This window comes from Thamnophis sirtalis, unplaced genomic scaffold, assembly GCF_051295495.1.
Source record: "Thamnophis sirtalis isolate CommonGarterSnake01/CBP01778 unplaced genomic scaffold, rThaSir2_p1.2 scaffold_5, whole genome shotgun sequence".
Classification (NCBI taxonomy): Eukaryota; Metazoa; Chordata; class Lepidosauria; order Squamata; family Natricidae; genus Thamnophis; species Thamnophis sirtalis.
Window position 1 is genome coordinate 99,233,648 of NW_028261385.1, and position 26,648 is coordinate 99,260,295.

Sequence of the window (26,648 nt, forward strand, 5' to 3'; positions counted from 1 at the left end):
AGGATCTCGTGCTTGTGCAGGGGGTTAGGCTAGAAGACCTACAAGGTCCCTTCCAACTCTGTTAATCTGTTAAGGAGAGATATAAAATATATAAACAATGTATTCTGATAGGAGGCAATTTATGTGAGACTCAAGTGAGTCAGCAGCACCATGTCTCCAGACACTTCAGAAAGGGCAGGAAATTGGGCGGCTCACCTCATTTTTTGGGGGAGAATGTTTCAAAGGCCGGTGGCTATGGCAGAGAAAGCTTTCTTCCTGGATTCCAGGAAGATCGTGTTAATCTGGTTTTCCCAGAAATCACTCAGAGAAGGCTGGATTCCAGGAAGATTATGTTAATCTGGTTTGTCCAAAATCATTTAGAAGAATCATGGCTACATAAGCAGGGGTCCAATTCTTTCTTCACGAAATCCAATGCCTCACCAATGCAAAACTCACATACTGAGTGCAGCAATATGACAGACTAAAAGCAAAACATATGTTTTGGCAGTGTAGAAAAAGGAGAAGACGACAGATAAACTGGATGCTGAGAATTGAAAATATTACTGGATTGCCTTTGGAAATGCTATGAGTTCTTATGAAAGACAGATAGACATTTGTCCTGTTGAAGACAAATATCAAGATAACATTTGTCTGTTCACAACTAGATGTTGAACCTAACTAGTTAGGATCTGCTTTATACTGTAGTTCTTTTTAAATTGAAGAGTTTGTAATGGAGATGTTCCTGTGTATTTGTTAGAAATTAGAAATAGTTTAGTTCAAAAAGTGAAACTTTTTCATTTCTACTTTCTCTCCCCACCCACCCCCCCGCCAGATTGTACAGATGAATAATTATTGTGGCCTTGGAATTGATGCAGAGTTGAGTCTAGGTTTCCATCATGCCAGAGAAGAAGAGCCAGGCAAATTCAATAGCAGGTATTTGGAATCTTTTTGAGAAAAGGAAAAACTTCTCCCATGAACGGATAATCATTGAAAAGAAACTTTCATATGTTTCATATGTTCCAGCTCATTAATACAGGCAATGTTTGACTTACAACTATAATTGACTCTGGAATTAGGGTCGTAAATTGTGCTGGTAGTTAATTGGGCCACCAGATTACCTCCTCTCTCTTTTTTTCTTTTTTTTTTTGGTTATTAAGCAAAAAGCAGATCCCATGGTCATTAGGGGACTTCATTGTCCACAATGGGCATTTTTGCCAGAAACAAGAAGTAAACACGGGTTTCTGGCAATATGAAGTGGTAACGCAATACTGTCAGTGGTTATTTTGTAAATAAACATGTCCATTGTATTTATTCACATAAAGCCTGCCCTCCATGTGGGGAAGTGGGAATCTTGACACAGCACACTAGGTAGCAAGTATTACTGTCATGATAGCTCCATCTCTTCTTCCCTCAACCTGGTACCTGCAGAGGCATTAGACTACAATTCCCATCATCCCAAATAGTCCTGCTGGCTGGGTTGAAGAAGGATAATACTCCAAAAGAGGTGAAGTAGAAGACTCAAGAGTCATTCTTGTTTCTCTTAGTTTAAGCTCCAAACCACTTGAGCCTTGTTTCTTCCAACAATTCCTTGCATTTCTACATTCATCATAGTTCCTAAGTAAACATGTCAAGATTAAGCTATTCTTCTGTTCACATTGAATCCCACTTCCAGTGTCTTGCTCCTCGGTTCACTGTTCTGATATTTCAGTTTAAACATGTATGATCTCACTCTGGACTTCGAAGTGTTCATCTTCAGTAAGGCCTGATTTGATTCTACATTCCAGTGTATGAAACTGGTCTTCATATAGGAGCAAAGATGTTTGACAATTCTGCTTTGCAACCTAATTGAGACATGGTCACTTTTTAAATAATGTACAGCCCAGTTCCATATCAGGCTTGATTTGCTAAACATTTACTTATCTGATTGAGGAAAGCAAGTATCCCATAAAATCAGAGAAAGAAGCTATTGTGTCAATAAGCAAAGCACAGCCCGTGATGTACCATTTTTAATAAAAGAAACACAACTTTTATTTTTAGGTTACACAACAAAGGAGTCTATGTAAAAGTTGGGCTGCAGAAAATGAGCCATACCAGGAGTCTTCATAAAGAAATCAAACTTCAGGTGGACCAGCATGAAGTTGAGCTACCAAGTATAGAGGGTCTTATTTTCATCAATATTCCCAGGTAAATACTTGTCATCTGGCTTTGGATTTTCTTTTTACCAAACAATCGTTATGTTAGTGTTTACAGTTGCTTTGTTTTGATAGTTAAAATTGCTTTATTAATAAATACTTTGGGTGTTTTTGTATTAAGAATTTGCTTTGCATTCTGAGTTATGTTATTCTACTGTGGATTTAATAAACAACTCTGAGCTGTTAATGCATAGAAGCTTCAAGTTCATGTGCTTCTTCTGAAGAAGAAGGTTTTCTTTGAGTTTGGTTAGACTAGCACTGATGGTGTTACCTAATTTTGGCTAATGAAACATCAAGAAAAGCACCAAGCTCAGAGAGCATCAGCCCCCCCCCCCCATTTCAGTCCTGAGCTACATATATTCGCCTTTGTTCTTCTTCTGTTGGGACTGCAAACTTATTATACAGTTGTTAACACTGCAACTGCATACTATCTTGTTTCCCAGTTTAAATATACTACACTGGAGCTATGGAATTTGGTCTATTGGTTAAGGGACCAGGCTACAAACCAGGAGACTTCTGGGTTCTGGTCTTATCTTAGGCATGAAAGCTTTGAGCCAGTCACTTTCTCTCAGCCCATCCTACGTCACAGGCTGGGGAAAATAGGAAGAGGAAGGAGTATTGGATATGTTTACCTTCTTATATGTAAAAATAATAAAGGCAGGATAAAAAAATAAAGAAGTCAACTGTTTTGTTTATCTGTTTTTAGACATGATGCTTAACTGCTAATTTAAAATAGAACATATTGTGGTCCACACTTGGCATTGCCAAGAAATGGCAAAAAGGTTTGCAGGCTTTAGCAATTGTCTAAGTAGTATTCCTGTAATGGCAAAAACTATGATATATTGCACTGTTCAAGTGAGATGCATATAGTTTGCCATGCCTGGATGTATCATTCCCTATAGCCTACACAGATTTAAAGAGAAAGAGGCAACTATTTCACAGAGATAACAAAACAGTTTTAAAATGTGTGAAGCATAGCGACATGAACAAATGGACTCTGTTCTAGCTATTCTACTTATTGTTCCTCCTGCCTTTGTCCATTCAGCTTCACTTCTGAACACATTAAGCTGCCTTGTACAAAATCACGCCATTCGATTCTTGAGGTCACTAATGTTTGTGCCAGCTGCCCAGAACTTTTCACTGTCTTGTATGGACATTTCCCCCTCTTTGTCTTTTACCCAAAATCTTTTCATCAGACAATATCAGCAACAAGAATCTCAGATTCTCAGATTACAAAACATGAGACTTTTCTAAGAATTCTGATGAATAGTAAATCTCTCTCTCTCTCTCTCTTTCTCTCTTTCTCTCTCATCTATCAGTTACCTGTCAAATCTATCTTCTGTATATAGAGAAGAAAGGGTTATAAGAACGATTCCTTCTGCTACCATTAGTGTGTCTATTATTTATAGGTAATACAAGGAAATATTGGAGTTATGGATATAAGGTTCACTAAAACAGCATTTGTTCAGCTTAGCTGGATTCATGCATCATATAAAGCCAAAATCAGACATATCCTATTATGATGTAGCACAGATTGCGAATCCAATCAACACATGGATTATTTGTAAAGGCTTTTAAAATGAGCCCCGAGTATACTAAAGGATAGAAAAATAAATGAGATGAAACTAATTTTTAAAATAACTAGGCAAATACATTTTAGACAGTTTATACATTTTTCTCACTTTTAAAGTTATTTTTTTTAAAAAAATATTTCTATATGAAAAATGTATCAGCAATCTGTTAATCTGACATGATCTGAATAGTAGATCTAGCTTATTAATTATACTCACCTCTGACTAAACTCTTGTTTGTTTCTTTATAAATTCTAGCACATCTTTACAGGTTGACTTGGTATGTCAGGACAGAGGCTTTTTTTCCGTGGCCCAGTCTTTATTAAGTTCTGTGGGTTAATACAGGATTTCTTCATTTTATTTAAAGGTTTTGCAGTATGTCTGCTGCTCTCTAGCGCCCTCTGCAGGTCATTAAGAGAAGAGCAGAAACCATATCTAAATGTTACCTGGTTTTCTAATGATTAAATACTTACTGTTCTCTTTCAAGTTGCTTACAATGCCCCTCTATGATGCCAGTAATTACAGTAGCAGTGAAGGGAAACTATATGTATTGTTTGTACGCTTGTTCTTCTGTTTTAATTTCCTGCAAAATAAATGTCCAGAGTAAACATTTTACAGAAATAAAAAAAAGTATTAGAAGTTTAAATATGATTTGTCACACAATCAACACAGACTGGATTTGGCATTTTTATTTACTTATCAAGTTCTTCCCAAGGACCTGGGATAGACAAATGTTGTTTGGTGGTGTTAACGGTACCTTTACAGAATGTAAGTTGTTTCTAGTAAAGCTGCCTTTTTGCAGTTGACTGATTTCCAGTTGTTTTATTATTATTAGTGCATTTTTGTTAATCACCCAGAGATACATATGTAAAATGGACAGCCATATGAATTTTCTAAATAAGTAAATACAATAAGGTTATTTCTTGCTTTCTTTCTACGTAGTTGGGGATCAGGTGCTGATCTTTGGGGGTCTGATAATGACAATCGGTTTGAGAAACCAAAAATTGATGATGGCTTGTTAGAAGTAGTTGGTGTCACTGGAGTTGTTCACATGGTAAGTCAAAGCACACTTGATTCCTCTTAATAGCCTTTGGGGGGGGGGATTTGAACCCTTTTAGGGAGTATAATGGATTTATGCTGTTTGGCTTGGACTAGATGACTTACAAGGTCCCTTCCAACTCATCTGTTAATCTGACTTGACCTGAAACAATTGCACTTGTAAATTAATTGAGATGTATGTATATTGAAGCAGAAGGCTATAGGAATATAGTATGGTAATGATAGCGAGGGTATTCAGTATGATAGTTTAAATGGAGATATATTTGGAGATTATAGAACATAGAATCATAGGGCTATAAGGGACTTTGGAGGTCTTTTAGTTCAACCCTTCCCTCAAGAAAGCAGACTTGTTATTATTCTGGTCAAATGGTTGTCCAATCTATGTTTGAAAACCTCCTGCAATGGAGCACCCGCACCTCCAGGAAGCAAGCTTAATTGTTCTCACTGTCGGAAAATTTCTCCTTACTTCTAGGTTGTAATTGGGAGAAATTCCATGTGTGATGCATTTATAAAAATTATAAAAGAATCAGTTAAGTTTTACCCAGTGATTGATCTCAAAGAAGACTTGATTTAAAAAAAAAAAAAAGTAGTGTTCTGATTAGTTTCCCCCCCCCCCACCCCCAAATAGGGTCAAGTCCAGGGAGGTCTCCGTTCTGGCATCCGGATAGCCCAAGGCTCCTACTTCCGTGTAACACTTCGGAAGCCAATTCCTGTCCAAGTAGATGGTGAGCCCTGGATTCAACCACCAGGTCAGATAATTATTTCTGCAGCAGGACCAAAGGTAATTTATATATTTGGTGTCAAACATTTTATCATGACTGTAGAAAAGCAGGAAAAACTGTAACTATATTCAGCTCCTGTACTTAACAGACTATAGCCAGATGGATCTGGTTGAAATATAATATATTTTAGTTGTAAAAAATGCCAAAAGCTGTAACTTTTCCTTTCAGCCTTCTTGATCTGCTGTGGTTGGATGCTTTTGAGGTTAGCTAACCAGAATTATATCTCAGGAATGTATATTACTGAGAGTAAGATAAACCTGCATGTCAGATGAATGTCCTATCATGTATTCAGGGTTTTTTGGGGCGAACAGAATGGAAAATTGATTAACCCAGAAAATCATGGTATGTTGAAGAAGGCATAATCTAGACCTGCTACAAATGATAATTGAATTATTGCTCAAAGGTCATGTTCTCACTGTGCCATTTAAGTTTGCAGACTGGAATAAACATAGCTAAATCTCCCTCATGTAATATATGCGTACATGGAAAATTAAAATGTGAGGTTCCAGCCTAACTTTTCTCTTCCTTCCCAAATATAGAGTTTTCTTTGAGTAAAACATTTTTCAATGTTTTGTAAGGTCCTTCTAACAACTTGAAGTTGTTACACTATAATAGTTCCAAAAGATATTTGTTATCATAATCAGAGCTAGCTCTTTCTTCTAAGATTCAGTATACAGAATCAAATGAATATCTGAATCTACACCATATTATTTCTGTATGCATAGCTTGCAGTTTTCCTGCTACCTACCACTCTCTGTGCTGCATCAAATGTATTATATTGAGAACATGTTAGCATGATCGCTTCCCATGGCCATGTCCAGTATATCCGGTGGTGGGATTCAAATAATTTAACAACCAGTTCTCTTCCCCGATGACCAGCTGGATAGGCAAGGCTCAGTAGTCATGTGACTGGGGTGGTGGTAGCCAACTCAACATCACTGACATCGATGGGCGCTTTGCCTTAGCTGTTACAATGTAATAAGGATTAACCAGAGAGGCAGTTTCTGTAAGCAGGGCAATAAAGATTAGGCTAGAAACAACACCAGAATGTTTCCTTCCTGCCTTCCTTACAGGATGAGCCCTGTAAAGTGAAAAAACAAAATAAGATTTCTTCCAACAACCAGTTCTCCAAACTGCTTAGAAAGTTACCAACCGGTTCTCCTGAATAGGTGCGAACTGGCTGAATCCTACCACTGAGTATATCTACTACAATTCTTGGCTTATTGGGAATGCCAGTTAGGGGAGGCTTATTTTATTTTATTGTACAATTGTCTGATTTTTAATTGTCAGATTTCTTTTGTATGTGTGGTCTTTGCAGGTCCATATGTTAAAGAAATCAAAACAGAAACAGAAGAAAACTGGAAACATAAAGGATTCAAGAACCGAGAGCACATTGGCTGATGAAGCAGGGCACTGATGAGAGATACTCATAGTTCAAATGCTGCACATTTACTGTAGATGTCACCTGTCTGGCAAAAATACTGTTGCGTAGTTCAGGTCATTTATGAGCCTGTCTTCTTGTTCCATGTTCATTGTTCAGTAACCATGTAACTGACATGAAAATATGATTGTATATCAGAGTTGATCGGAGGAGTTTGTATTAGGGAACCTTTGAGAAAAGTACATTCTTTCTCCTTTTCAGCCACACTGTTGAAAGATTTAAGCTAGTCCAGAGAAAAATAAATAACCTGGGTGAGAATCAAAAAAGCCAATAATATTATTTGTGAACTAGTTCCTGAAGTAGGGTAGACTTATGATGATTTAATCCAGGAGCGCAGTTCAGAGTCTGTTCCACAGGACCATCTTCATTACATATTTTTTTTTCCTGGTCTACATTGCCTTCTCCTCTTCACCTGTGCAATCCACAGCTTACTCATACTTTTTTGATCAATAATTTGTTAAACACGCAACAGAGTTCTCATTGAAGAACTGGCAAAGAAAAAATTTAATAGGATGCTGGAGAGGGAAAACTCTACCCATAATGGCTGGTTGTGCTCTGTTTTGAGTTTTCCTCTATGCACCACAAACACTTTCACTACACTACTACAGGAAACTTTTTGAGAGAAAAAGAAAGCTCCTATAATTTTGACTCTTTTTTTACAGTTTACAGATTTTTATTTTATTTTATAAAACCTGCAAGCGTTGGTTTCCTAATGTGTCATGTGGGTTTCTTTTCTCTAATTCTCCTCTGTAAGTCAGTGTTCCTGATTTCATTCTTCAGCCTTCTCTTTCTATCAGCGTTCAGACTGTTGCTGAAATATCAAACTCAGAATGGGTACGAAGCACAATGTAGTAAATTAATCTATTTCAATCTATGTTTGATAAATATTAAATGATCATGAAGAAAATGAAATATACATTGGTTTATTTTCAGTCAAAATACTTTTAACTTTAAAAACAAAACAAATAATAGAATTTGTTCTCTAAATGTGGTAATTGTGCTGATGGTGCCAAATATCCTATATAGAGACTTCCTTTTGATTAAGAAACTGATTATCTTCCAGTACATTTTTTGCTTGTTTTCCCAATTATCATTTCATGGTCGTTTTTTTCCTGTATAACAATCATTCATAGTTTTGGCCATCAACTCACTACAGGTAGTTCTCGACTTACAACCACAATTCATCTCAAATTTTCTGTTGCAAAGTGAGACAGTGGTTAAGTGAGTTTTGTCCCATTTTATGACTTTTCTTGCCACATTTGTTAAGTGAGGGGCCCTTGATGCTCTCTGACAGACCTCCTTGTTTTCTTACAGGCATTTCATTACCCAACTAGATAACATCATCAGTGCTATGTCAACCCAGAGCTACAAATGTCAATCCTGAGCTACAGATATTCTCCTTTATTAGTTATTAGTTGTTAAGTGAATCATTGCAATCGTTAAATTTGTGGCACAGTTGTTAAATGAATCTGGCTTCCCCCACTGACTTGTTTGACAGAAGGTCAGAAAAGGTGATCACATGACCCTGGGGCACACTGTAACGGTCATAAATAGGAGCCAGTTGCCAAGCGCCTGAATTTTGATCAGGTGATCAAATGGGAATGCTGTAACTAGCAAATGTGAAAAATGATCATGTCACTTTTTTCAATTCCATTGTAACTTCAAACAGTCACTAAATGAACTGTTGTAAGTCGAGAACTACCTGTATACTCTTCTCCCACCCCAAATGAGTAGACTGGGTTCAGAGACTAATAGAAGATATTTGGAGCTTTGGTTCCTCTGCCCCTTTTTGGACTGGATATATCTGAAATGAGGTTCATTTTTAATGAACTGTGACCTGCCATTTCTTCAAAATTGAGATAAGCTGTGGTTGACCACAATGAAGGCTTGAATTCAGTTCCAAATTGCAGTTACTTCTAAGTTTCCGTTAATTAAAAAAAAAAGCCGAAAACAACAGTGGCATAAACCTCTGACTTCTTTGTTGACCACACCAAAGTGAAAAATATTCTGTGTTAAGTCCAAGAACTCAGTTGATTAAATGATGGGGAATATGTGGCTACGGCTGAACTCAAGACTCCTAGTGTTCTTCATCAAGGACGTATTGCCTAGAATACTTTAGCAGCATGTAGATGATGGGCAGTTGGAATAAATTGGGTACTGTTTCATATGGAGTACCAAAAGAAAAATAAAAGGGGAGATGTTTCCTATGTTTAGGTGTCTAACCTGTTGGAATTGTACCACACTGTAGTAATTAAACCTGAATGCCAAAACAGTAGCAGCAGTCAGGAACCTAATCAGAATCATGATACGCGACTAGGTCATAGGCAGAAGTTGTATTTCTGTATTTGAAAATAACTTGATAGAGATCTTTATACCCCTATTTGAGAAATCAAGCGATCGTGCAAGTTGTGTCTGTTATAGTATCCTTCCACATGAGTAAGAAGGGATAGAGCCTTGCTAAGTGGTGAAGAAGTCTCTTTAAAAACGGATAACTCACGTTTTACGCATAGCAACAGAAGGAAATTAGACAATGTCCAATAAACATCGAAGCTCAGAAGTTCTGCAGGATTTGCTTTCGTTTAGAAAAGATGCACTTTCAAAAACATCATTTTGCTGCTGCAAATGTGGCTGCTGTGTTTTCCTAGGAGAAAAGGGGTGTCTGGGAAACATGTATGTGGATTCACATAGTGTGTTCTTGTAGATAATACTGGTCCATCCCCAAATTTGCCAGTGATGCCTGTGTTTCAGTGCTCTGTGTGTGTGTGTCTTGCATCTCTCGTATATCTGTATTGGCAAATAGTTGCAAAGAAAAATTGTGAGGTGCTCACTAGTGTTCTTTAACTAGACATTTTCATGCACCAGTCTTCCAAACAGTGAGAGCATGTTGGAGTTTACAGTATTTCTTATCTCCATGCCATGCCATCCAGTGTAACATTGGAGAATGGTGAATATTTTGTAAAAGGTGTTCTTACAAGACTATCAATTTCTTTTTTCTTTTTCTTAACATGTGACTTGATTCTGGACTTTCTGGTTTCTTAGAAGTTTGACCATAAAATGTTGCATAGAAATGAGAATATTTCCTTAAAATATTTGTAAAGTAACCCTTTGCAACTAAATGTGCTTTATTTTGGGAGTTCACAAGTTTTCATAACAGCAAAATCATATGTGTGCTTTTCTTTTATCAAATCTTAGAACCATAATCCAAAGAATTGCAAAAAAAATTGTTAGGGGATGTGCTTGCATTAGAGCAGGGACAGGTTGACCATGTTCTGAAGACATGCTTATCAAGGTTTGTCTAGACCAGTGTTTCTCAACCTTGGCGACTTTAAGTCCTGTGGACTTCAACTCCTAGAATCCCCCAGTCAGTTTGCTGGGGATTCTGGGAGTTGAAGTCCACAGGACTTAAAGTCGCCAAGGTTGAGAAAAACTGGTCTAGAACATATCTTACTGTACATGATTCTTATCCGTGGCTATCTCCACTTCCTCCGGGGTTGCTTTTGTCTTCTTAAGGAATGTTTAAAAGTTCTGATGTCGTCTGCCAGTAAGTTTTCTCTGCTACTAACAATAAAACAAACTGAAAAAAAACTCTTCAGTTATTTTTCATATGGATAAATAAAAGGTGCTGGAAGACGACGCCAGGATCTTTAAATCAGCCAAGTCTTTGTGGTGGAAACCGACATGCAGAATTGTACTTTAGTAAACATGACCTGGCAAACTCAAAATGAAATGAAATTTAACTACTTAAGCACAAGGTAATCTTAGATCGCTTTCTTCATCATCTTTACCTCTTTTTATGTTTTGTGTTTCTGTGGGTGTGTGCCTTCAAGTCAGCTCTGATTCCAGACTGCTGCCAACAACAACAAAGAATCTTTCTCACCCTTATGGGTAGTATTTGTCTTCCCCAATCTCGGTCCTCTTCCAAAGGCCTGGGAGTTTGACACTTCTGTGCAATATCTTAGCTGTTTCTAGCACTAGACTCTTCTGGACATCTGATACTGTTCCTGGTATATATTGGACCACTTTGGCCTTTACTTTCCACATCTGTTCTAGTTCTTCCTTCAGGTGCTCCTTCTTCCTGATCTTGATGTCACTTGGCATTACTACATCTATCATCACTGTTGTCTTTTGTCCTTGTCTGTTACTATGATGTCTAGTTGATTGACCGGTTCCTGCTTGTTTAGATGTGGAAGTCCTACAGGAGCATAACCTTGTTACTCTATAATACATGAGTTTTTGTGAACTCTCCCATCTTGTCTTGAGATTGTCTACCCCGTGATGATGGCGAACCTGTGCCACAGGTGGCACGCAGAACCCTCTCTTCAGGCACTCCAGCTGTCACCCCAGCCCAGCTCCACCGTGCATGCACACGTCCTCCTGCCAGCCAACTGGTTTTCGGGTCTCTGCTGTGCATGCATGGGGGGGGGGGCTCACATTGCATTTTGGGGCCTCAGGCGGTGCCTCCGCACCCCGTTTTGGTTTCCAGATTGGTGCAGGAGGCCTTCCAGGCCCAAAAGGGACTGCATTAACCTGCAAGCCAAAATGGCAAGGGGAGGGGTGCATGTGGGGGAAGGGGTGGGGCACATTGCATTATGGGCACTTTTGGCACATGACGACAAAAAGGTTAGCCATCACTGGTCTAGCCCTTGCACTGTGCAGATGTTCCTACACATAGTGCCAGCTACTTAGTTATGTCATTTAGTATATGCTCTTCCAGTGTGCTGCTTACATGTTGCCGCTGTGTGTTGGATGCCTCTGCATACTCTGGATACCTCTGCCTCTGCATAGTATATGGGGTGCTCTCTTGTGTGAATCACCTGCTTCTATGGTTCTATACCTTTAGAAGGGAACAGACTTTTCCACTAATCAGTAGAATGACACAATTGGATTCCATTCAAAGAATATTAATGCAACTAGTTTAATGCATCCCAAGTCACGGCGCTGTGTTTCTTTAATAGAAAACCTGTATAGCCAACTATTTGAAAAGTCTACCTTACAATTGGATGGGTCCATTGCACTAAGCCAAAAATGTTGCTTGCAAATCATGGTTTGCAATTTAGCACATTTATGGAATAAACGATGGTTAAATATAAATCACAGCTTAATACAATTCTTTTGTCCTTGACATGTTTTCTAAAATACTTCCCTTTAAATATTATTCACGCAGCAACATTTTTTTAGTTTTTGAATTTCTATGCCTAAGACATATACAGTGTTTTAGCATTTTCAGCAGAGAAATATTTTCAGATTATTAGACAGAAGTATTATTTGGACATATATTGCTTAATATTTTTAAACATTTTCACTACTTTGCTGATTGTAGCCGGGATGCTAAAAAAGTACACTACATAGAATGTCTTATGTGCCTTTTACGCTTGTGCTGAATTGCCCTTTTTACAGCTCTGGAGTTCCCGTAGATTGCATGCCAAGTTTCAGAAGCACAATTTTCCAGAAAGTTTAATGGAATTATGGCATGAAATAGATTTCCTAAACTTCCAGAGGTCCTGTTTCCTTTTGCTTCGTTATAACTCCCCATTTCCAGATGCTGAAGGAGCAAAATGCTTGCGTACTGGCTCTGTTCCTCTACTGACAATACCACACCACTCCATGCCACACCGCTGACCTTACCATCTAAAGCTGCTGTCTTTATCTTGTCATCATTGTGTCCTTCAACAGCATGTAATGCTTTGTTCGTTTGATTTTTGAAGTGCTGCATTGATGTACTTGGGCATTAAAAAGAGTAAGTTTCTTTGCACTATGAAAAGCCTCCCTCTGTGCTGCGTGCCTTTGACATTTTCTTTAAAGGATGGACTTTCCTGCCAGTTCCTCTTGAAACCCATGAAACGTCCAAGTAGGATGATGTGATTGGTGGTGAGGATTAGTTTTTCTTTAAAAGATATAAGCTATCATCATAACCACATTCATGTGAGTTGGCCTCAGACTGTTATAGCCTAATACAAATGAGTCTTTTGCAGATGTCTTTGCAAAAGGTGAATTAGAGAGCTGAGAACACTCTCTCTTTTGCCTTTTTTTTCCCTCTGAGCACTAACTATGGTTGTGCATTATTAGAACACCAGAGCAGATGATGAGGTAATGAGCATTATAATAATAGTTTGCTATCTGATTCCAATAGCCTGTGATTTACAAAGTAACTATCGGCATATATGTAATGTTAACTGTAGGGAAATACAGGAAAGCAAATGCAAGTACATGTAGTCCTCAACTTATGGCCACAATTGGGATCAGAATTTCCCATTGCCAAGCAAGACAGTTGTTAAAAGAATTGCACCTGATTTTGGGAACGTCTTTTGCCACAGTTGTTAAGTCAGTCGGTTGCACTTAAATCAATCATATATTCGTTAAGCAAATCTGATTGTTCCCGTTGACTCTGTCAATTGCAAAGGTCACGAATGGTGATCACGTGACTCTGGGATGCTGTCATGGTGCAATTGGCATGGCGAATACATGCCAGTTGCTGAGCGCCCCAATTCTGATCACATGACTGGAGACGCTGCAGTGGTTGTAAGTGCAAGAGCTGGTCATAAGTCACTTTTAAAAGTGCTGTCATAACTTCAAATGGTCACTAAAGGAACAGTTGTAAGTCGAGGACTACCTGTATAGGTTCTGAAAATGGGAGCATGTGCTCCTGATTTTCAGGTCATACTCTGCAATGAGGATAATGTAGCATCTGGATTGAGCATCTAGATTCTTTGCTAAACAAGCGGGTGGTTAGAACTATTACTGTGTTTCCCTGAAAATAAGACAGGGTCTTATATTAATCTTTGCTCCAAAATATGCATTAGGGCTTATTTTCCAGTTAGGTCTTATTTTCAGGAAAATACGGTACTAAATGCGTCTGTCTGGTTGACGATCTAAACTGGGACTTATTTTTGGGGTAGGACTTACATTATGAACATCCTTAGAAATCATGCTAGGCTTATTTTCCAGTTAGGTCTTATTTTCACAGAAACACGGTATATTTTTAAAGCAATGCATTGCTCCAGGGTTTTTTTAAAGATAGCATGAATAATTTTTAACAAGGAAGAGTGAATTCGTCTTTGTATATATGTTCATTGTTATGTACTTAAGAGGCCACTGTGTGGATAGGCTACTTAGTTTGCAGATTGGACAACCTTTTAAGAAGCTAAAATACACCAATCTCTGGATAAGACCAGGTCACATTGACAAAATATTAATGTTGACATCGGTCTTGGCCCAGGTTTGCTAAGAATTCATTTCATACTCGACCTAGTAATATAATAATAATATAGAAGCCTCTTGTTTACACGCTTCCTTAACTTTGCACTTGTAAATATAAGAGATGGTTTGTCGTAGTTATTACAAAATTCCTACCTGACATTTAAATCCTAGATGAAAACAATGTGCATTTTAGGGTTAAGATCTCCAGCACATTGTTAAATTGTCTGCTTTGTAATTCTGCTATGTTCGTTAATGTCTGTTTATTCCCCATCCTGACTTCTTGCTGCCAAAGAGACTTAAGTGTAGCAAGTACTTCTGTAGGACATTAATAAATAAATGGAAGTTTCCCTGTAAGATTCTATAAAAATTGCTGCTTAAAGTCACGAGGAGTTATCATTTTTAGTGCAGTATTGAAAATCAGAATTATGCTAGCCATTAACATTTGTGTTGGGTCTATGCATTCAAAATATGGGCTTGTCTCTGTCTGAAATCACAGCCTCTGCATTCCAGTTTTATAGTTCTGGCAGGTGAATTCTTCTTTGGTCCTATAAACGTGATGTTCATTTTATGGACATTAGTGTAGCTCACGGGTGTCCAACCTTGCCAATTTTAAGATATGTGGACTTCAACTCCCAGAATTCTCCATGCTGATTGGGGAATTCTGGGAGTTGAAGTCTTAAAGTTGCCAAGGTTGGACATGCCTAGTGTAGATGACGTCTAAGAATAGAAATATTGCCTATTACCATTGAATTGAGTAGGATTTACACAATCTATCTCCAGGTTGTCACCCATTCAGTGTGCTGGACAGCTTTGCTTTTGGGGGTGGGGTGGGGTATTAATAGAAATTGACATTTAAGGCATAGGTTGAAAAGTAGATTGGGGAAAATTAATTTACACCATTTCTGGATCACGTGTGTTCATTTAGTGCCTTTCAATTCCATGGGAACAGATTATCATGATGATAATGTTCTTTTTATAGGTTAATCACATTTGGCTAGTCATCTTTGAAGAGTTCACCTGACTGTTGTGACTTTGAGACACTTGAAGCTCTGTGCTGCAAAGTGAGATTTTCATTTTGCTAGACTGTTTTCTCACTTGAACTGGCTTACTAAACTACAGTTTTGCTTTAATGAAGAAAAGATACAGGCATGTGTAGTTGTTGCCTACCACAAATGATCATGAATTTTGGGAAGTGATTTTTGAGAGTGGGATATGAATCACAGAACCAAAGTAAGAATAGAATCCGTTTGACTTTGGGTAACTTGGATGGGTTAGGTTGTGATTCTTTAGACTGGAATACTGCAAAATGACTACTTTTTGTGAGTTTGGTTGCCTGCAATTTTCATTAGATGGAAATCCCTTCATTGCACATGAAAACACAATTTAATGTCATTTGGCAAGTGACTGATATTTACAGGGTTATGACTGTTGATTGTAAATTTCCATGTTAATGCACTGCTTTTCATTGCATTCTGCATTTGATAGTAAAATTCTATTTTCGGATTGGTCTCTTAAGATGCTCTTCAAAGCTTTTAAGTGTAGCTTTTGACTCATCTGAAGATTCAGAGTCTGTAGCATTTGTATTGACTTAGATATTGACTAAATATTTCTAATGAACTAGAAGGTTTATATTTTCTGAAAATAATTTATAAGGAGAGTTTTATACGCAATTACAGAAATTTTGATGGAGATCTTAAGTTAAATATTCATCAATAATAATAAAAAAGTGAGTATCTATTTTGGGGGGATTCCCTGATTTGATTTGTAATAGGTATGTCTACAATATTTTAATTTCAGATAACACTTCAGTTACCAAATCTAGTAAATGTCAAAGTTTCTACACAAATATTGCTTCCATGCAGGAAATATGTAGCACCCATATATATGCAGTTGCCATAGAGTAGCCACATATGCTTAAGTCCTCTATATGTGAAGATGTTTAGTGAACATTGGTAGTGTTAACATATTGTATATCCATTGAGCATTTACACTCTAACCAATACACAAATCTTTCACTATTAAATAGAGAAGTTGAATTTGATATGTATAAAACTGATTGTTTTTCAAGAAGGAAAATATTAAGTGCATGTTGTTTTTCTGCATGTTTCTACAGATATGAATTGCTGCTAGCTTTAAATTTATGTCTATCTCTAGAGCTTATTATAATCTGTCCATTTAGTAATTCTGGATAAATGAGGCCTATTGAGCCTCTAGGTTTCTCTGCATGAATGGAGGGTAGAGAGTAAGGAATAAGACTTTGCTGGATATGCCTTAGGCTAAATGGGTAAAACATTTTTAGAAGACCAGAAATCCAGATAATATTCAGAAGACAGACACTTCCCTAATTTATTCAACTATAAGGAGAGGGAGGCACAACACCATCAGACTTGCAAGATTTTACTACTACTATATTTAATCTCCATTTTAAAAGGTAGTTTTAGCCTTTCATTGGAGTTGATTTCATGGTCTATTCTATCTAGGGAGACTAATAGAAGAATAATCCAAGGAGATACCTTGCAAAGTGATCAGTTGTGTTAGAGAAGCATTTTTTAGAGATGTTTTGTCATCTTTTATTGACTCATTGGCATGACCTGTTTTGTTTTGCATGTAACTAGAAGTTAGCATGCAGCAAAACATCATCCTAGGAGCCGTGGTGATGCAGTAGTTACAATCCAGTACTGCAGAAATCTAATTCTGCCAACTGCCAGCAGTTCGATTCTGATCGGCTCAACGTTAATTCAACCTTCCATCTTTCCGAGTTGGTAAAATGAGGACCCAGACTGTTGGGTGCAATATGCTGACTCTGTAAACCACTTAGAGAGGGCTGTATGAAGCAGTATATAAGTCTAAGTGCTATTGCTATCCTCAAATATCATGTTGGCTCCATATAAAATTCAAATATGTTTTTAGAAAACAAAATTAGTAACTGCAGCCTGTTCTGCTTGGAAAAGAGATCACTTTCCTTAATTGATTTTCCTGGGATCTATCCATTCCCTTCAAAAGCTGGCCTGCCTTTATCTGTAGAAGTAAGGAACAAGCTTGACGCAAGAATATCAGATGTGTAAATTTTTATAAGCCAAACTGGCAGGCTTAAATAAATATTTGTTCAAGAAATGAGTGAGAATCCTAACTTGTTCTGCACCAAAGCAAAAATGTAAAGAAGACACAAAAACAATGCTGTTCACTATTTTGTAATTAACATAAAAGGTATCTAAAATGCATTGACTTCTATTATATAAAGGCAAAAGAAAAATTACTTGCTAAAATTCTAGGTAAGAAAAAAAATCGATGTCACTTTTGTTTCTTTTGTCACAACATCTTATACAGAACAAACTGTGCAATGTAAATCACTTGGTAGCAATTGAAAATTTAGTTAATTTTATTGTAGATAGCTTGGATTATTATTGCAACAGGACAGCTATAATCCTATTTTCAAAACTGTTTTGCTGGTCAGTGACCAAAATAAAGAAACTATAAGCCTGTTTTAGGGTTAGGGTTTTATATACTCCCAAAAGTGTCTGTAAAGTTTTTCAGAACAAAGGACCATCTTACACTGATATTTTAGGGGGGATGGGACCTTTAAGCATTTATATTTCTCAATCTTTGATCCAAGAAAAAGGTTTCCAAGAAAATTAAGAAAATTGTATGGGTTAATTGTAGCAAGCTCAGATGGTTTAATCCAGGGGTCTCCAAATATGGCAACTCTAAGACTTGTAGACTTCAACTCCCAGAATTCCCCAGCCAGAAATCACTTGGAAAGATTATTTTCCTGATCAAACAGGCAAAAAGGAGTCTTTCCATGGCTTTGCTTTTGCATCATTCAGTTTTTTCTAAACTGAATTATATATTTACTTAGCTTTAAAAAAAATTCACTTTGATTGCTATAATCGGTAACCAAGTAAGCCTCTATTTTCCATGTTGCCTGAAGATTCAGTTATATATTTTGTACCGCAGTTTAACTATCTTGACTCAAAAGACTTTTCGGAACAGACAAGCTGATAGTTTCCTCCTGGAGATCTCTACCGTCCTCCTCGGTCAAGTAGGGTTCAATGACTTTGAAAAGGAATTACTGGTAAGCCAGTTCCGAAAAAGATGACGACTAATAAAGTAGTTCAGGGGATATGATTGCCATTTTAAAAGAATTGGATCAGAGGGGATGCCTTTGAATATACCTAATACACAAGTGATCACTGCTGTGCTATTCTCAACTTCAACTGAAGCATAAAATATTTTCTAACTGGGTATGCCCCTGCGGTTGACACACAGAGAGATCCTCAGGTGGATGGAGTGCGCTTACCCTCATTCAAAATGGGAGGCCAAGAAAGTTTTAGAGAAAGATTTAAGTTTTGCAGCAGTCCGTCAAACACACTTTCTCATGGCGCCAGTTGGACTTGGCACCCATTGAAATTGCTGTGAAATTTGAACCTCCTCAATTTTTCCCCCTCCATCCCACTTCCCCGAGCTGCCTTCCTTTAGAAGAGAGGTTGTGATAGGCCTTTGCTGACATCAGCATTGGATTAGTGACTCAGTCACTTGATCCCACAGAGTGGCAGTGTGAAACATTTAGGTATTCATTGTCTAAAAGATGGCACAGAAGGGGGCCTGCCTTTGAAAACTATGAGGTTAATGCATTGAACTTTATTCATTAAGCTGAGCAAGATTTTGTGGCAAAGGCCTACTTCTAATATACAAATTATGTGTGGCCAAAGGAGTAGCGTGCCGTGCTTGCTTTTTGCAATATATGCGCTTAACAACTTGCTCCCAAACAATAGTGAAATTCTAATAATTAGGAGAGTGTCCCCACAGTGTGCTTAAACAGAAGCTAGCAATGCACATCAACTTGTTTACTTGTTTCTTCTGTATTAGTTTTGTGGTGTGCCTAGTTTTCTACTTAATCTGCCTTGCAAACTCCTTTTCTTGTCTTTGAAGTAGCAATCCTGAAATGCAATGACTGTAAACATTATTTATAAGGTTATGCTTTTTTTTTCATTTCGATATTTAAATATGTTTGTCTTCAGGGTATAACCTTAAGAGAGATCTGTATATATTTTTGCTATGTATTTATGTTTGGTTGCATTTTGATTGTATATTTTGCATTGATTTAAAGTATTCTGTATCAAGTACATTGTGACTACTGGATATGCCTAGAATTTTCTGTTACAAATATAACAGTTACATTTCTGTTGTACCTAGTTATGCTTGTCCATTGTGTTTTTATGCCGCAGGAACAGACATAAGCACCCTTCATCTAATTGGTCAAAATAGGTAAAAGACAATCATGAGCAAATAAATGCATGTACTCTTCTAAAGCCTATCCATAAGATTATGTTCATAGGAGATATTATACATTGGCCTCCCCCATGTTCTACTTGGTTTAATTAAACAGAACTCTTGAACTCCATTTATAATTCAAAACACTTCAAGTAAGTTCTGTAACAAATGATCTGTAACGAATAATGAGCGGCATAGGGCTACTTGTTCAGAGCTCTTCCGTTTTGTTCCCTTCCACTGTCCCATCAAATAATATCCCATAGCTAGATGTGTTGATGGTTCTTCTGCAATCCATGAAGTTTTCATAAGATTATTAGTTCCATGGTTGGGATGGTATTTCTCAAACAGTACATACCCAGCCTCACAGCCAAATTCTGCCCTTCATAACAATTATATCAGTTGCACGTAGATGCTCCCATTGAACCATCCTGGACACGAGGTGTGGTGGAAGACCTGAAATATTTTGCTGCTTCAAGCATCTGCTTCCTTTGCAACAATTAGCCAAGTACATAAATCATACTAAACCATAAACTTTGGTATAGTGCAAAGTGGAGCCAAACAAATTCTATACTCTCCAGAGTGAACCCAAACCTCTACACAGCTTTCTAGGAAGAAAAGGAGTGATTACCCAGAACTTTGCTGCAATTTAGCACCATTGCCTAAGATTAAGTTCTATTTAAGTGAAAATCTGAAAAAGTGTCTCCAATAATGGCAACGAATGAAGCTGCCTATTAGCACAGAGCATAGTTCAGTCTTCTCTCCTCTACGAATATTTATGAATATCTATTTTCCTTTTCTCTCCCTGCTCCCAATATTGTCCGTTTGTTCTCCATTAAGACAATGCAACAGCTTAGCATTTACATCCTGACCAACCTTCCTCCCTCCCTCGATGTTTCCTTAATCATACTGATGTCTTCCTTTTGGAAGAAGATGGGACTCTTTGAAATGCTTCCATGTCATTCAACTATCAGAAGGAATAAAAAGAACCAATGTTTTACAGTCAATTATCACAAAGTTATAATTTATTGAGTTTATGGCACTTGAGGTGTCTGAGATGTCAACTGATTTTAAGGCATATGGCTTAGTCCAGAGTTGATTTAGAAATATTCCATCTCATGCTGTTACTACAAGATCCTCATCTTCTGTTTTGCTGGTGGAAGAGCTTTGAGATGTTTCTGCAGAGATCCTCTTGTAATTAGTGTGAAATGTAATGACAAAGAGACAGGATACCATAGTGCTGATTCCAGCCATCACTAGTGTTGCATCTAAGAAAAAAAATGGATATTCTCCAGCACTTCATTTTGAAATATATACAAGCAAAACCCAATAGTTCTTAAACTATATTTAAATAAGTTTCACTTAGCTACTTAGAAATATGCAATGCATACAACATTGTATGGGGATTTTACGCAAATCAGTTGAAATCTGAATTATTACTGAATTAATATTAGTATTTTGTAAAACAACATGCGCCTCAAGACGTTTACTGAAATTGCATAATGAGAAAGTTGTTTAACCAAAGATACAATGATAAACAATAATGTCCTGTTTGGGGTTTGGTGAACAAATCAAACTAAGTTCATCAAATAAGACACACAAAGCAAGTATATGCATCTGCAACGCTGACACTAAACCTAGACTATGTCAGTGTTCCCAGTAACACACCCATTGAAAGCAGAACTCCAAGGCAGGTAGATTCCTCAAAGGACAAGGTGGCGCAGTGGTTAAATGCAGCACTGCAGGCTACTGCTAGATCAGCAGTTCAGCGGTTCAAATCTCACCGGCTCAGGGTTGACTCAGCCTTCCATCCTTCCGAGGTGGGTAAAATGAGGACCCAGATTGTTGGGGGCAATATGCTGACTCTCTGTAAACCGCTTAGAGAGGGCTGAAAGCCCTATGAAGCGGTATATAAGTCTACTGCTATTGGATACATCATATCGGCCACAGCTGGTGGAAACCAACTCTAAAGGTTCCTGTGGTTTTCATCTAATAAAAGAGTAAAACTCCTCCCCCCCCCCCCGTTGTGTCACCAGTCACATTGTCCAATGAATACATCTGGCAGGCTCCTCTCCTTCATCCACCACCTGTCACGATGACCTTTGTTACGGCAGGAAAACCTTTTATTTTGACCATTAGGTGGGCTATCTACTCCACCCTCCACTCTTTCAGGCTTTGTGGAAACTATGAGGCAGCATAAGATGGCTTCAGCCAGGTTCATTTCAGAGTTGACAAGATGAGGCAACATTTTGGCAGCAAGGCCACCTTTCCTAATTTTGGGCAAGCCAAAAGCTGCTGCTGGTGAGGCCTAATAAATGTTGGCCTCGCCACTTGTGGCCAACAATTCCTCAGTCAAGGAATTACCATGTCAGACAAACGAACAGTAAACACCAACCTAATCAACTACCAAGAAGAATAGCAATAGCAATAGCAGTAGACTTATATACCGCTTCATAGGCCTTTCAGGCCTCTCTAAGCGGTTTACAGAGAGTCAGCATATTGCCCCCAACAATCTGGGTCCTCATTTTACCCACCTCGGAAGGATGGAAGGCTGAGTCAACCCTGAGCCGGTGAGATTTGAACCGCTGACCTGCTGATCTAGCAGTAGCCTGCAGTGCTGCATTTAACCACTGCGCAACATTGATGGGCAAGCCACTTTATATAAATAACCAAGATCAGAGAACATAACAGGGTCACAATTCTCTCCACTTTTTTTTATAAGGATCTTTGAGGGTTTTAAAAAACCCCTAAACAACAATTTAATAGAATATCATACAACTATTTTGAACCATCAAATTTAAGTAGCTTGATAAAAAAAACTGCTGGGACCCTCAAAAAGAATTGGGGGGCACACCAGAATGATTGCCCACAGATGGTCTAAAGCAGGGCTGTCAAGCTCGCAGACCGGATGTGTCACGCACTGGCCATGCCCACGCCTGGTTTAGCAAAGGGGAAAAAACTGATACACCTCGTGATGCTGCCATGATGACGTGAGTTTGACACCCATGGTCTAAACAATAAGATGAAAGGAGTTTGTCTTCTGTCCTGATAACAACCATGATATATTATTTATTTTATATCCCACCTTTATTATTTTTATAAACAACTCAAGACAGCGAATATACTCCTTCCTCCTTCTATTTACCCTATAGCAGTGATGACAACCCTTTTTCACCTCGGGTGCCAAAAGCACACGAGTTCGAATCCCAGAAGGGCATGGATAGCTGATGAGAGCTAAATAGCTTGAAATGGATGTATACTAGTCTCCCTTTATTTTTTTGTCAGTAAACATAAATTCATCTCACAGATTTGTTACTGCAGGGAGACATGGGAATGGGGGTGTTAAATATATCACCATATGCTCTTGTATAAAAAGATACAAATCTAACTATTAAAAATCTAAGAAACTACAATGCCTTGAAAAACAGCTTTGAGAAAACAGCTCACACAATTACATTTCCTCTAGGATTGAACTCGTAAAAACTTGATAATCCAAGGCAAATCAAAGCAGATTTGGGGTACATAGTTATTTTCCAGATAGGATCCTTGGTTACTTCATCCATCCCAAAATAAAAGTCAATAGATTAAGCCATTAAAAAAGAAGAAGAAAAAGAATGGCCCATAAGCAACTCTAGGATTTCATTCAACTTTATGCAACCTTGATGCTGGTGAAGAATCAGCTGGTGACTTTAATCCAACCATTCACGTCCCAACAAATCTTTCAAAGGAACATACTTACTTGACCAATCCATTGGTGGACCTAGGGATGGAGCACAGGTAGAGAAAGGGGCATTCTTTTTTTCCACAGCCAAATTCTGGAAGAGTAGTATGAAGAGAACTCCTAGGATCTGGCTGTTGAAACAAAACTGACTGTTACCCATCTTGTGATCTATATACAGTATATAAATATGCCTGTGTGTGTGTGTCCAGCATAACCCTGGAACGCCTCAAGCAATTTCAACCAAACTTGGTACACAGATGACTTACTCTCTGGAAACAAATACTGTGGGGGTAAGACACCCCTAACACCCCTCAGGGATGGGTTCTGTTAAGATGCAGCCTGTTGTGCTTTTAAATGGCTTCTACTGTACTGCCGTAAAACAGCTTCTACTGTACAGTGCAGTGGAGTTGCCATGGTAACAACTTCACAGTACTCCACAAGGGGGCTCCCTCTGGTAAGGAGGAAAATCCAACATTAGAAATTACATTTGATCCGGACATTTCCCCCGTTAATAAATACCAAGGCAACACTGGGTTATCGGCTAGTAAGATCTAAAATATGCCTATTTTGAAGCAAGATTTTCAGCTTTAAGAACCAAGACTTGCTTTGGGGGTTAAAATGGACCTTCAGGGTGACCTATTGATTTACTGTAGAATCTAACCTAGTTTTTTTCTTAGCTGGCATCAATAAGACCACGTGTCCAAAAAATTCTAGCTACCACAGTCAAACAAGAATTGACTGAAGATGTCAGATTTTGGAAGGAAAAAGTAGGAAATGTTCCTGTTCCCTTCTTTACCAGGAATTTTTTTTATATATTTATGGAGCAGGAAGAGAGTTTGAAAAAGATAGCTTTTCTTAAGCCACAAGAATACTGTTCTGTTGGTGGATATATTACTGCTGGAAATGGTGACTGTAACTAAACAAAATAGAAAACATATATACAAAGCAACTAGTGACCAAGGAATCAGCACGCTTTCCTAATAAGAATTCTTGCACTGTCCCTCTGCAATGTTTTTTCTACTTGAGTGAACACAGCCTTCTCTTTTCTTCACTCTTGTGTGACTTGAATAAAGTACCTGTTTTGTAACATAAACTTATTGCGCTCTGACTGACATGGAGCAGAGGGATGAGAAACAAGAGCTTAAACGAAGGCAAAGATGAAAGAGCTGTTCCCTCCCGGGAAACATTTAATTGCCTCTATGCTGCAATGTCCTGCACTCTGTTCTACAATGTCCTGCACTATTGCGCACAAATCCTTTCCTTAGAAATGATTTTGTTTAGCTTCGCTTCCAAAGCGTGGGAGAAAAAACAAGTTATTTAAATTTATTAGTGATTTCCTAGGATTGGGGCAATTCTGACTCCTACTGGCTTCAAGTGAAAATAATCCATCAGTCGTTGCTCCTGGAAATCCTATATTAATTTAGTGCAGAGGTCCCCAAAGGTGGCAACTTTAAGACTTGTGGACTTCAACTCCCAGAATTCTCCAGCCAGCTATACTGATTTAGACCTCTGATTTAGTGTTTCTCAATCTTGGCAACTTTTAAGATGACTTTCTCAACCAGCATTTTTTTTGGAATAGCCTAAAGCCCAACGGTCTTGGTTCACATGTGATGTTGGGCCATAAACTATGATTTGCTAACCATAACGGCTGGAATCAACGTCACACTGAACCCAACCCAAAACAAAACTCAGTGAATGAGTCCAGTTATTACCCAGAGAAGATCAATTTCCATTTTCCATTTTCCAATTCAATTACTTGAATGAATCTGTTGATCTACCTGATCACAAAAATGATCCCAGATGATGTTCCTTCTCCTACAGGATAAGAGCATTCAACGTTTAGTTCCATCGCGATGGGATAGATAGAAAATCCAAAAAGCCCAAAAAGACTGCTGAATATGGCCACAGCGTATGTTTGTTCTCTCATCTGAGATACCTGTAGGAAGAGAAGGGAACATAACCATAGCCAATGGGGAAGTCTCTATAGCATTATGTCCAGCAGATATTCCTGCCACCCAGAGCCATGCTGCACATTTATATCTGAGCATGGCACATTAGGCTGTTCTCTAGTTTCTCCATGATGCTAATGCATCCATTTAGATTTAGTTCTTTAGATATTTCATTTGAGTGTCTGGCGGCTCCTGGAGTCAACAAATCCATGCATTTTTTTCTACGCAACGTTTTTGAAAGTGGTTTGTTGCAGTGGTGAAATTCATTTTTTTAAAAAATTTAGTTCTGTGGGCATGGCTTGGTGAGCATGGCAGGGGAAGGATACTGCAAAATTCCCATTCCCTCCCCACTCCTGGGGGAAGCATACTGCAAAATCCCCATCCCCACCCCACTCCTGGGAGAAGGATATTGCAAAATCCCCATTCCCACTCCATTCTTGGCGGAAGGATACTGCAAAATCCCTATTCTCACTCCACTCTTGGGGGAAGGATATTGCAAAATCCCCATTCCCTCCCCACTCCTGGGAAAAGGATATTGCAAAATCCTTCAAAATCCTATGGAACTTTCATTAGGGAATTTGGGGAACTGAAGCCCCATTTCTTTTTGAAGATGCAAAGTTGGGAATTCTGTTCTAAAAAAACAATAGTTGTTAAAGCAATAATAACAAGTGATTAAGAACCCCAAAATGTGTCTTGGCATTTTTTTAACCACCAATATACTCATGAGAACTTTTATACTAGTTAAAAGTTTGTAAATAATATGGAATGATTAGATGATCATATGAAATGTTGACATGGGTTCAGTTTTTCTTTCTCTATTCCTGATTTCTATTCATTCTATTTTATTCTCCTAAGACTTCAGTGAGATAGCTTGGGATCAAAGAAGTGTGATGATTCTACTTATTCTGTCTTCAAAATATTCCTCTGATCTCCTTCTCCAGTAACAGAATGAAAGTGAAAATATTACAACCTTCATTATATCGCTTGGCACTGGAGGGATTACTTAAGCCCTTACTTAAACATCTATGGTTACATGGAAAACACACTTCTCTTAATAACCACATTACAAGATTTAGATGATTAACTATTTCTTAGAGGATGGGATTTATTCAGCTGAAAAGTTCATTATCTCTACAGAAGAGCAGACAGAAGCATTATTTCAGTTTCAAAATATATTTACCACTGCAAATCCAATGCAAGTCAAAGAAGATAGAACAAAACTGATTTTGGTAGTTTCTGTAAACTTCTTTGTCCTATCTACATATAGTCCAAGGAAAAAGGCACCAATGAGCCCAAATATAATGAACAAGGCTCCGGTCAAACCTGCAAAAAACTGTACAAGATATTGGATTAAGGGCACATAGTTGAACAACTTCAGGAATAAAGAGTAGTACTCTTTTTCTTAATCACTAAATTTATGACTAAAAATAATAATCACCAAGCTGGTAACAATTTTAAAAAACACCTGTACATTGAAGGATACACACAC

The 26,648-nt window shown here is 38.0% G+C and overlaps 2 protein-coding genes across 3 annotated transcripts in view; one reads left to right on the forward strand and one right to left on the reverse strand.

Moving 5' to 3' along the window:
* Positions 1–8,978, forward strand: part of DGKQ (diacylglycerol kinase theta) — a 109,514-nt gene extending 100,536 nt beyond the window's left edge. The window contains exons 19-23 of the mRNA XM_087716276.1: positions 812–912; positions 2,017–2,163; positions 4,685–4,796; positions 5,430–5,582; positions 6,902–8,978. Of these exons, the coding sequence (XP_087572402.1) occupies positions 812–912; positions 2,017–2,163; positions 4,685–4,796; positions 5,430–5,582; positions 6,902–7,000 (612 nt within the window). The 3' untranslated portion in view covers positions 7,001–8,978. The remainder of the gene's footprint in view (positions 1–811; positions 913–2,016; positions 2,164–4,684; positions 4,797–5,429; positions 5,583–6,901) is intronic.
* Positions 8,979–20,496: 11,518 nt separating this feature from the next.
* SLC49A3 (solute carrier family 49 member 3) overlaps positions 20,497–26,648 on the reverse strand; it is a 29,314-nt gene continuing 23,162 nt past the window's right edge. For both annotated transcript variants that reach the window (XM_014056179.2, XM_014056181.2), the window contains exons 7-10: positions 26,340–26,492; positions 24,989–25,146; positions 23,229–23,341; positions 20,497–20,757 (exon numbers count right to left, since the gene is read on the reverse strand). In XM_014056179.2, the coding sequence (XP_013911654.2) occupies positions 20,606–20,757; positions 23,229–23,341; positions 24,989–25,146; positions 26,340–26,492 (576 nt within the window). In that variant the 3' untranslated portion in view covers positions 20,497–20,605. The remainder of the gene's footprint in view (positions 20,758–23,228; positions 23,342–24,988; positions 25,147–26,339; positions 26,493–26,648) is intronic.